Below are 12,540 nucleotides of genomic sequence, written 5' to 3' on the forward strand. Positions count from 1 at the left end.
ATATTTGTAATATACTACTATGTTGATATAAAAAAACCGTGAAAATTATTACTCCCTCCGTCCCACTTTAGGAGGATAACAATCAATGTGCACTGCTTTTAAGTACATAACCAGTAAAGATGCAATCAACTATATTATGATTGATTGTAACTTATTTGGGTGAAGGCACAATCAACTTAGCAAACACCACCACAATTTGAGGTATTTGTATTATGGTGGATAGTGTTAAAATAAGAGAGATGAAGAGAGAATAAAGTAAGAGAGGGGATTACTTTTTGCCAAAAATAGAAATGATTCAATTATCTTAGAACTTCCCAAAATAGAAATGACTCAATTATCTTAGAACGGAGGAAGTATTATTCATGAGGAGTAATGGCATTACCTTTGAATGAAATCTTGTTCAAGATGTTGTTGGCTGTCAAAACAAATTCTGTCACATGTTATGGAGCATTTTTGGACTGATAAACAACATATTCATCATCTCTTTATGACTTCATTTCTTGTGTTCTGCATCACCATTAGATTGTGGTGAATACGGGGTAGACATTTGATGAATTATACTATTTGCGTTATATAATTTCTCAAACGAAGCTACATATTCACATCCACTATCACTTCAAATCATCTTGATTCGATAGTCAAATTGATTCCCTACTTGATTCTTCAAATATTTGAATACTTCATTTGCTTCGTCTTTATTTATTAAAACATAAAGATAGCATTATCTTGTGCAATCATCTACTCCCTCAGTCCCAACTAGTATTCCTTTTTGGGATGTCCAAACTAAGTTGAATCATTTCTTTTTTTGATAAAAAGCATGATATCACTCCTACTTTATTCCATCACCTACTTTACTCTCTTTATTTATCCTACTTTATTCGCATCTCCTACTTTTTAACACAATTTCTTAATCTTTGTGTCCAAAAGTTTTGACTCAACTTAGTTGGGACGAGGGGAGTATATTTTTATCACCTCTAGTTTGCACGAATTTTAATTCACATACATCTGGGTGAACTAATTCAAGAAATTTCATATTCCATTTTACCAAATGTTAGTCATTTTAGCCTCAACATAAATTTCACATTTATTTTGGATATTTACTTCATTTTTTTTAGTAAAACTAAATTTATTAAAAATTTTATAGCATTAGGATTTACATATTCTAAAATATAATGCCACAAATTTGAAAACTCAATCAAATAAGATAAAGTAGTAGCATTCTCATTATCAGCCAATAGCTTTGAACACGACACATAACCATTGCACTTAATTTGAAATGACCCCCCCCCCCGGCTACATAACCTTCCCACGGAACCTTCCAAACTTGTACAAAAAATCTATCAGATACAAATACAAGTTTAAATCCATTGTTAACTAGAATAGATCTAGAAACTAGGCTCTTTCGGATGTGTATCCAATGTGCAACGAAAATAGGAAACTTTCTTCCTTTGTATCCAACTATTCAAGTTCAAGATATTCATTACTCCTTCCGTCCGCTATTAAATGTTCCATATTTGACCTGCATGAGTTTTAAGATATTGTTTGACTCTATGAAGTAATAAAGTGAGTAGAAAAGTTGGTAGAATGTGAGGCCTACTTTTATATATTGATTTTATAATAAAATATTAGTGGAATGAGTTAGTGAAATGTATGGTCTACTTACCAAATATAGTAAAAGTGAAATGAGACATTTATTGACGGACTGATGAAAAAGAAAATGGCGGATGGAGGGAGTGCATGATTGGGTGTCTCCGCGTGTAACCTAGGATATTTCTTCTCAATCATATTGATGTTTTTCTATTTTTTTTTATTTTATATTACTATTGTCCTACACATTTGTCATCCATTTCCCATTTGCATTTTCGATCTAATTTATTGGCAGATCATCTTTATAATTCTTCTGTACTTGCATGTACTTGAATCAAGAAATAAAATAAAATACTTGGAATCAAATTTAAGGTTTAAATACTCGGAATCAGTTTTTGACGAATAATAAATGGAACCCATGGCAAAGATAAATAGGTCGAGTTATTTTGAGAACAACTAAAAATTAATACTCCCTCCATTTTATTTCATTTAAACGTCTTATCAATAGTTTAATAAAATACATACGCTTTAAATAATTTGTACAAAGAAAATTTGATCAAATACATATGCTCTCAAAATAAAGCAAATTAGATGACTCAACTTTATAATTATCTATATACGCAGGACCCACAGCAAAATATCTTTCAATTATACAGATTTTGGACTATTGTCATTGGCCAATTTTCCATGTGATTTATTTACTATAAAAAAAACGTTCCAAAATAATGTTAATACTTCTTCTGTTTATCTTGATCTATCTTCCTTGTTTTATTATTAACTTTTCTTCATTATTAAAGTTCATCTTTCACCTTTGTACAAGAAGGAAAAAACAAAAGAGAATGGAAGATAGAGGAACACGGTTTATAAGCATATCCCTTAGTTGCCATGTGCCCGATGCCCGATGGGCTCACCCACCTATTTTCTTCATTTGTAATTATAACATCTTATATGAATATAAAAATGAAATAAACACAAAAATATAAATATTAATAAAAAGTAGTACTAATAAAAAAAATACTCCGTCTGATTTTGTGAGCCCAAGTTAGGAGCTTATTACTTATTATCTCCATCCCACAATAAGAGTTACATTTATTTTGAGCACTAGTTTTAAGAAATGAAAAAAAGTGAATCGAATAAGGTAGTAGACTATGAGTCCCACTATTATATTAGTTTTATAATTAAATGTGAGTGGAATAAGTTAGTGGAATGTGATTTCTACTCATCATTTATGGTAAAAGTGAAATATGACTCTTATTGTGGAACATATTGAAGTAGTAAATGTGACTCCTATTACGGGACGGGGTAGTAGTATTTATGGGTTAATATAAAGATAGGATAGTGATAAAATGCAAACTCATATATTGTACAAACTCCAAACTTTTCAATATTGTATCAATACAATGTCAACGTAATGTCAACACAGAGTAAAATTTCAAGATTTTGATATCAACACAAAGTCAATACAATGTCAACACAATTTGAACACAACATCAACCGTTGACATTATGTTCGACATTTTTTGTTGCTATTATTTTATCATCAGTTGATATTTTCTAACGGCCCATATTATAGTTTGGAGTTTGTACAATATTTAGAGTATGCATTTGATCACATTCCTATAAAGATAAATGAAAAGTTAAAAGTGATTACAAAGAAGAAATAAACCAAATTGATCAAAATAAAACAAAATCTTAAAATCAAACCACATAACCAGAACACGGAAGATCGCTTTTAATTAACACATAGGTTATTTATAGATTGTTTTAGTTCAATTAGAAAATTTGGATTTGAAAAATCGGGAGTCATTTATAGATTATTTTAAGTTATCTCCATTTTTTAAATTTGAATTTTCTAAACGATTTAAAAATGATTTTTGAATTTTTTAAAAATTAACCTCCATGTTTAATCGTACCGTTTGATATTAAAATTGAGTTATGCATATATCACAACTCAAAATAAACATATACAAGACCATCTCATTAAAATTTAAACCAAATCTTTTTTAAGCATCATGCGGTAACCATTTAGTGCATAGTTTGGCATTAGTTTCGTTGTCACTTAACTAAATAGTAGTGGAGTATATGTTATATATTCCATAGAATGCGTGTTCATTATATAATTTGTTCTGCGCGTACAGTTAGTGTAGGGTCTATCAAATTAAAAAATTAAGTACTAGGTTTTGTAGGATACCCTAACATAAGATTTGATAGGGTTGAAAATATGACAAAGTTAGGTCATTTTTTTGTCGGAAATTCTACGGATATTCTAAGCTTGTTATGGTTAGACTGTGCTTCCTACATATAACACTCCTTCCCCAATTTAAATGACATACTTTACCTTTTGGAATGTCTCATAAGAGCATCTCCAGTGGGCGGACATCCCATTAGGACATCCACTAGGACATCCCAAAAACACCTCCTGCCACGTCACTAGGACTTCCCATCCCACTGCCACGTCACTAGGACATCCCCTCCTATGTCCGCCCTTCCCACTAGGACATCCCGCAATAAAAAAAATCACAATAATTTAATTACGTAAAAACGGAAATATAATTTTGACACGGAATACGGGAAAGCAAAATACGGGCAAAAATACATATTCATAAAACATAAAAAAAACATAGTTAGAAAAAAAAGCAAAATACATAGTCATTCAAAAAAAGAAAAATACATAATCCAATGGGCCCGGCTCACTCCGCGCTGTCCTCGTCGCCCGTGCCGCCCCCGTCACCCGTGCCGTCACCCGTGCCGTCACCGTCGCCCGTGCCGCCCCCGTCGTCCCTCCGCTAAGCTCGGCGCCATCATCTCCAATGGGGGGCATCCCCAAATCGCGCCGACATCCATCGATGACATCCTTCAGCATCCTCTTGTACAACGGATCGGTCGTGCTATGCCACCTATGCATGGTCCGGACCAAGCTTGTCGTTAACTGCGCGCGGGCGAGGCGGTCGATATCTTCTTGGGGAGCAGGGGCCTCCGATTCAACCTCGAACTACCCGCTACCGCTGCTGGTTCCCCTAGCCCTCCGTTGCGCAGCCTTTTGCCCAACCGGGTGACGATGACGGCGAGAGTCTGATTGCGGTAGCGGGGACACTTCATCGGCTTCCGGGAGCTCGTGCGAACCAGCACTGCTGCTGTATTCACCGGAAGCGTTGATCTTCGTCCGCTTCGCCCAGCCCGATTCGACTCCCCCACAAAACTTTGGGGAATCCTTCACCATGAGAAAGGCCTCCCATTGGTCGAATTGTTTGAATTTCAAGGCTCTGTCAGGGTACTGAGAAAAGGCACGGTTCCGGACATCCTCCTCGGACATACCGCTGCTTGCCTGGCGGAGGTTGTTTTGGTAGAGGCCAGCAAATCGACTAAGCTTAGGCCTCAACCGTTCCCACTGTTTCCGGCACTGTTCGGGAAGGCGACGCTTCGCACTAGCCGGTTGTGTGTGTGGTAGGCTTCAGCGATCCGATGCCATAGTCTGTCAATATGCTGGTTGGCACCGACATAGGGATCCTCGACAATTGCAATCCAAGCCTTCGCAAGCGCGACGTTTTCCCACTGGCTCCAGATCGTCCTCTTTCCCGTCTCCTCATCCTCCTCCTCTGCCACCGTTCGTGAGGAAGACCCTGGGGCTTTCCCCTTGCCCTTGCCACGTCCCTTCCCCCTGCCCCCGCTCATATCATCGGGCGTCTGCCTGACTGGAGATATCCCCAACTCCTCAAAAGGGAAACGCCGGAGTCTGCGACTCGCTCGTGGCCGGGGAGTTTCTATCGTTCTCCATTAAAAGTAGAAATGAAATTTGTAGTGAAAGAAGAGAGAAACTTGTTAACAACAAGTGGTGCAAATGAAATGAAGTTCAACGAGCCGTATATATAGGGTTTAAAAAAAATAAAAAAATTTCGGACGTCCGAGCGGGACGTCCGACCCTTGCCACAGTGGCGGACGTCGCCCGCCCGTCGCAGGGACGTCCGAGGACACCCGACGTCCTCACGGGACGTCCGTATCCGACCCCAAACGCCACAATGGCGGACGTCCGGGTCGCCCGTCGCGACGTCCGACCGGATGTCCGACCGGACGTCCGCCACTGGAGATGCTCTAAGTTATGTATTTCTTAAATTAGAAATATAACTCTCATTTTCTCTCTCATACTTTATTATAGTTTGTAAACTAAAATTCTTTATTTTCATAAAAAGATTAAAAAGTACTACTCTGTTCCATGTTAATAGAGGTGTTTCATTTTCTGCATTCATTTTGGATATATAATAGTAGTAATAATAGTTAATTGGAGAAAGAGTAAATTAAGAGAGAAAATAATGTAGAATATAATATATTACAATTATTATTTAAGTCCAAGATTTTGAACATTATTAGTATTTCTCAATCTCTATATTGAGCATAAGTCATTAATTATTTACTCCCTCCGTCCCTCTGTAGCTGAGTCGTATTCAATTTTGGATTGTTTCACTGTAGCTGAGTCATTTCTTTTTTTTTTGGCAAAAAGTACTTTACTCTCTCTTCATCTCTCTACCTTTTTCCTTTCTACTTTATTCTCCTTTTACTTAACACATTTAAAACAATTTTTCTTAAATCTCGTGCCGAAAAGAAATACCTCTACTACAGAGGCACGGTGGGAGTATTAGTTTATGAAAAATTAAAATAAAATAGGGTCTTTAACATAGATATTAAATACTCCATCCATCCTTGAAAATATGTCACCTATTTCCATTCTCGTTTGTCCCCAAAATTTTGTCACCTTTTACTATTTGTATAGTGGATCTCATATTCCACTAAGTGATTTCCACTCACATTTTATTATGGAGTAAAACTAATATACTCCACAAAATTACGACCCACATTCCACTAACTTTTTCAACCCACTTTTTCTTTACATTTTATAAAACTCGTGCCGACTCAAATGGTGATAAATTATTTGGGATGGAGGGAGAAATCAAGAATGGATAGGATGAATCTTTTCTTATGAACTAAACACATCAAAAATGAAATAGGGTCTTAACATAGATACTCCCTCCGTTCTACAATAGAAGTCACACACATTTTCTACAATAGAAGTCACACACATTTGGTGTGTGAATGAATTTTAAGAAATGTAAAGAATAGTGGATTGGAAAAGTTGCTGGAATTTGTGACCCACTTTCTATATTTATTTTATATTAATGTGAGTGAAGTGAGTTAGTGGAATGTCAGACCTACTTATTATTTATGGTACACTACAAAAAAAATGCAAAAATTAGTGACGGAATTAGTGATAGCAGCGGAAATTTCAAGAAGTAGTGACGGATAAGTGACTGAAAATCCTCAGTCGCTAATTGGTGACAGAATAGTCAGTCACTAATCCGAATTTACCATGGCAGCCTCCTTGATTTCCGTCATTGTAACTTTAGTGACGGATTTGTCTGTCGCTAATATTTTTACTAACAAGCTTTGTATTGACGGATCTGTTGATACTTAAGATGTCACTAAATCTGTTAAGTGCCTAAATTTCGCGGATTAATGACAGATAATTTCGTCACTAAATTGCGAGTTTTTTGTAGTGGTAAAAGTGAAATATGACTCTTATTATAGGATAAACTTAAATGAAAATATATGACTCTTATTGTAGGACGAAAATAGTATTAAAAAATCAAGAATATTCCACTATCAACTAGTACTACCTAACATTCCTAATCCTAGGATCATATTCATATCTATGACTATGAATGTGATACGATGGAAGTCATAACGCTTTCAAAAACTAAGTAAAATTGGATAGGATGAATCTTTGCTTAGGCGTGAACTCTTACGATGCCACTTGCATTGCTAGCATGTTAGGGCATTTCCCCAAGTCAAAATGTATAAAGTATAAATATGATAAAATAGGATTGAGTGTCAGTCAAATTAAGATCTCAAAATCATCGGATTCTTATCGAGTTTCAATTTAAAAACTTCGTACGAGTTATGCTCTCATGCGAAAAAAATATCAGACCTACCGTTAATAATAGTGAGACTAAGTGAGTTACTATATAGTTTAGCTTGACACGACATGCTAACGACCATAACATGATATTTACATGATTAAAACTTAATATTACACGATAAAATATGAAATTACACAACTAAAACCAATTATAACATGATTAAAATTTGTCACAGTTTAAATCTAAACAATAAAAGTAATATTTAACATTTTTATATTTATTAAAAATAATTAAAACAATAATTTTATTTATTAACGAATAACCAGACCCTAACCCAACACATAATCATGTTGTTTGGGTCGGTCCCATAAAGAAACGATTATTTTGGGTTTGAATTATAGCCTTGTTCGTATGGTGTGCGAATAATGTTTGAGTTCATATTCGGATTTCAGATTTTCTTCAAAGGCCGTGTCTGATCTGTTTTAACGGGTTGGATCGTTAACAGATCGACCCAATAACAACTCATCCCGCACTCTAGAAATGAATCCTCATTGATTCCAACGCGTCTACAGCTCAACAAATGAAAGACCAAATAACGGTGGAAATTACAAAACTACAAAAAAAAATGTCTATATAAAGGAAACACAATCATGTATATTGATACCAATCAAATCACACTAACACGAAAATGGAGGATCTCCGGCGAATGAGATCGGAAATACAGCGGCCCGCCGCCAACATAAGCGTCTCCGATGACAGATTCACCGACGTCTTCGGGGGCGCTCCCCGCAGCATATTCTCCCACCACCTATCCGCCGCCGGTTGCTTCTACGACGACATATTTTGGCCAACTGAGAAACCGGCAGAGGCGGCGGCGCAGCCGGTGAGGCGGAGTGGCCGGAATTTGCCCCTTTTCGATATTCCATCTTTGCAGCAGGTTAGTATTGATCGTAGCAGCCGCCAAAGGAGTGGCTTTTTCAGCGACATTTTCGGATGGGACACCACGAAGATGATGAGCTGGAGGTCAAGGTCGAAGACGAATTCGTCGTCGGTGCTGAGCTCCGAGGAGCTCAGCCCCGTCCGCTTTCCTGTATGCGACGACATTTCCTTATTAGCTTCCAAGCTCAGGTGTGTAATCGTAAAAAAATACTCAGGTTCGCGATTTAAAGTCACATTTTACTATTTTAAGATTTTCATGATTTAAATCTAATTTGTTTTTTTTCCATTTTAGGTAATTGGACCCGCCAGTCAATTAATTCAATACACTCGCATTTTATTATAAAATGAATTGAGAACTATATTCTACTAACTCATTTTCCTATTTTTCTTTATATAATTAAACAATTTCTTAAGACCTGTGCTGACGGCTGGAAGTAGTAAAATTTGTACTACTACTTTTTCTATTACATGAAATTAGTCCCTTTTTCGACAAAATATAATCCATTAGTCAAAGTTATTTGAGTAATATTCTGTTCCGAGCTATCCCAATTATTTCTTTTTATGTAAAAACACAAATGAACTCCGGTTAGCATGTTGGATAATCGATCTAAAATTTTGATTTTTTGGTCTCGAAATCGCTTTACTTTTTCAATCAGAGACAATTATTAGAAAACACGTCGAATTAATATAAACAAGATGTGTACATATATTATTTTATTCAACCCTACTTAGACTATATGATATATTTAGATTTAGATAAATGTATGATACTAATTTTATGCCCATTTTTAGGCCAATAAACATCAAGACTAAGTGGGATTCACATCACAAAAAACAGCCAGTGTTTTCCAACATGGATTGTGAAAATGAGTTTCTAGAGAAATTGTGGGGATCCAAAGAAATCGAAGAAAATCTTGATATTGAGCAAATGAAATTCAGAGTGACTGAAAACGACGACATACAGTTCAACTCACCATCATCTGCGATATCAAACGCAGAGAGCTGCGAAATAATCGATGAAGAAATGGAAATGGAAATAGATGAAGATGAGTTGATGAGCTCGTACGTGATAGAGCTCGATTCTTGCAGCCGAGACACTGCCTACGAATCCACCGATGTCGATGAAGCCATCGCATGGGCCAAGGATAGGATTCGCAAATATTCTTCTCAAGAGAAACCAATTACACAAGGTTGGTTAGTTAGTTAGTTAGTTAATTAATTAACTGATTTTTCATGTTATTTTTTATATCGGTTGGATTTTTCGGCTCTATTTAATCTTGGTTTAAACAATGCAGAAGTGATGGATGAGTCTCATATTTCATCAAATCGAGTTGAGGATAGCTCTCTATTAGAAGATGACACGAGCATACTCGATGAGAAGATAAGGCTTTGGTTGACCGGCAAGGAATCCGACATCCGGTTGCTATTATCTTCCCTACATCATGTGAGAAGACAACAAATATGATCTTTAATTTCATTTTTTTTACATAACGATCAAAACCTGATATTACCATGTTGGGATCTTCAGATTCTATTGCCCAATAGCGGTTGGATCGCAATACCTCTAATGAAATTAATGGAGAGCTCACAGGTTAAGAAAGCGTATCAAAAATCCATTTTGTGCCTGCATCCAGACAAGCTACAACAACGGGGAGCCTCACTCTTACACAAGTACATTGCAGAAAAGGCCTTTGTCGCTCTTCAGGCGAGTTGTTATAAACATTCTCTCTCCTACTTTTTCGATCTATGTCCTATTTATCTACTTTCTAGCTAAGTTATATTGTCCACTACTAAGATTATTGACAGTTGAGTGATGTAGAGTTTAATTATGCATTAATGCATACTAATACATTCTTTTATTGTGACTATCTCGCCAATAATCTTCTGATGTCGTTATCTTAGGATGCTTGGACAACGTTTATCACTCTAGATGTCTCGTGCCGTTGAAAATCTTTTGATGGCTTGAATCAAATGTGGAGGCATGAAGAGTGACATCTAGTGATCAATCATGAACGTCTTTAATTTAGTGGAACGTAGAGTTCAAAACCTTTAAGCAATCACCGTCGCCTCCAATGTGACGGTGATAGTTCGAGGATTTGGATATGTAAGATTGAATTGTTGTAAGAAAATGTTGGTTGTAGTAGATGTTGTAATAAATTAATGGCTGGTTTATGTATGATGATTTTTATTGTAGTGAATGTCAGTTGGAAAATCTCATTTCAAATATGGTGGCTCATATCTTCATGACATTTTCCTGCACTAATATAAAACACAAATTAAATAAAGTAAATTTATGATATTGTGCATTGCAAATCAAAGTTTTGTTGAAAAGTTCTATTTTACTAGAAAAAGAACTTAATCGACAAAGTTGCCAATAATAATGTACTGTTAACTAGTATTACAAAACGAGAAAAACAAATGGCAGCTAAATGATTAATTTGTCAACGGTGTGTTAGATATTCAACTTAAATGATTGTGTATGAAAACAATAGTAAAAATGATTGAAAAAACAACTTTATTTCGCGTGCCGAAAGTATATTACGACATAATATTAAGTTTTTTACTAAGGCAGACAAAATTATCAAAGCACAACTGAAGAACAACCATATAATTTAAAATACTTAAATTGAAAAATTAATATGGCTTTTTGATGTCGGTCAAAAAGTTCCGAAATAAAGTAACATAACTTTATTGAATATATATGATTTTTTAAAAGTTTGGTGTGCTACATTCGGCGCAACAATTAATTCGCCATCCTAATTCAGAATAAAATTTCTGTTTTATTAATATTTCTTTTCCTCTAAATGTGAGTTCATAAATTTCTTAACAATTTAGATTAATGTTAAGCAAATATAAATTGATCAGATTATGTCACAATTTCGTATTCACTTAACAAGCTAGTCCACTCTCTTATACTAATATTTGTTGGTCGAGGTGTGTATTCTCCAACAGAGCGAATGCAAAAAATTATTTTGATATGAGCTTAGATATTATTCTTGAGTTTAGAAATCTCAGAGAATATTTATAGTATTGTATATTCTTTAAAGATGATAGAGAATTTCACACAACAATCAACACTATATATAAATATAGATAGTTTAAAAATAGTAGTATAAATTTTAATATAGAATTAATAAAGTAAGAAAAATATAGAAAGAAAAGAGATTGGAGTATTGTTAGAATGAATCAACCTTATTAGAAAGGAAAAAATTATTGAAAATTAATTGGACTACTTTTATGGGACAATCAAAATGAAAAGAATTTCTACTATTATGGGATGAATGAAGTACTCACTCTATCCCATTAAAAATGAAAACTCTTTCTAAAATGGAAACAATAGCATCTCTATTCTTTCATCTCTTTTACTTTATTATCTTTTTATTAACTCATAAAACAATGATACATAAAATTCCGTGCTGAAAAGCAAATGTTTCATTTCTAATGAGATGGAGGGAGTATATCTAGGGGCTTAAGTCCCTTCACTGCCATAAGTTGTGTTGGCCTATATCTCTATATATGGGCAAGATTGTCAACGAGTCAACGGAGCTTTGCGTCTAGTTAGGGTTGACGAATCATTTACCATCAGGTACTCGACCAAAAAAATCGGATATTCAACCTGAAAAATTGTTTAAACCTTCCTGTCACCTAATGCCTGACCTGGTGGTTCTTTCGGATAAACAAATACCTTATGTGAGTTTCTCAACCAGACTTAATCGGATTTCGATATCTATACCTCAAAAATAAAGTGGCATTTTCTTATTGGGATATTGACACCTAATATCATGGAACTTTTAAAAAGTTGGGTTTTTCCCACGAACTTTGAAATTGGCAAATAATATCACGAACTTTACCCCGAGTTTGTTATTTCCCACCAATGAAAAAATTCCGGAAAATAATATCATGATACGGATTTTTTTCGTAATTTCTTGACAACAACTTCGAGAGCTTCAAGTTTTTCAATCTTTAAGGATAGTTTTTTTCTTGAAGCATACCCTCCAAAATTGTTATTCAATCTATTAATATAGTTGGAATTTTTTTATTTGGGAAATAACAAACTCGAGGTAAAGTTCGTGATATATTGTAATTTCAAAGTTCGTGGGAAAAAT

At 35.1% G+C, this 12,540-nt stretch overlaps 1 protein-coding gene across 2 annotated transcripts; it reads left to right on the plus strand.

Moving 5' to 3' along the window:
- The first annotated feature begins 8,006 nt into the window (after positions 1–8,006).
- On the plus strand, positions 8,007–10,627 carry LOC121790729. 2 transcript variants are annotated; one of them, XM_042188870.1, is made up of 5 exons: positions 8,009–8,623; positions 9,227–9,624; positions 9,730–9,878; positions 9,963–10,139; positions 10,337–10,627. In XM_042188870.1, the coding sequence occupies exons 1-5, from the start codon at positions 8,184–8,186 to the stop codon at positions 10,379–10,381; spliced, it is 1,209 nt and encodes a 402-aa protein (XP_042044804.1). In that variant the 5' UTR covers positions 8,009–8,183; the 3' UTR covers positions 10,382–10,627. The 2 variants fall into 2 exon arrangements, with proteins under 2 accessions (XP_042044803.1, XP_042044804.1); XM_042188869.1 differs by lacking the exon at positions 10,337–10,627 and having other exon boundaries at positions 8,007–8,623; positions 9,963–10,328.
- Positions 10,628–12,540: the final 1,913 nt, after the last annotated feature.

This window comes from Salvia splendens, unplaced genomic scaffold (assembly GCF_004379255.2).
Source record: "Salvia splendens isolate huo1 unplaced genomic scaffold, SspV2 ctg60, whole genome shotgun sequence".
Taxonomy (NCBI): Eukaryota; Viridiplantae; Streptophyta; class Magnoliopsida; order Lamiales; family Lamiaceae; genus Salvia; species Salvia splendens.

Bases quoted from the DNA above. Each gene is read 5' to 3' on its own strand.
- LOC121790729 (XM_042188869.1), top strand. From the start codon at position 8,184: ATGGAGGATCTCCGGCGAATGAGATCGGAAATACAGCGGCCCGCCGCC. The intron at 8,624-9,226 runs GTGTGTAATCGT...GCCCATTTTTAG, and splicing joins TTATTAGCTTCCAAGCTCAG to GCCAATAAACATCAAGACTA. The intron at 9,879-9,962 runs GTGAGAAGACAA...TGGGATCTTCAG, and splicing joins TATTATCTTCCCTACATCAT to ATTCTATTGCCCAATAGCGG.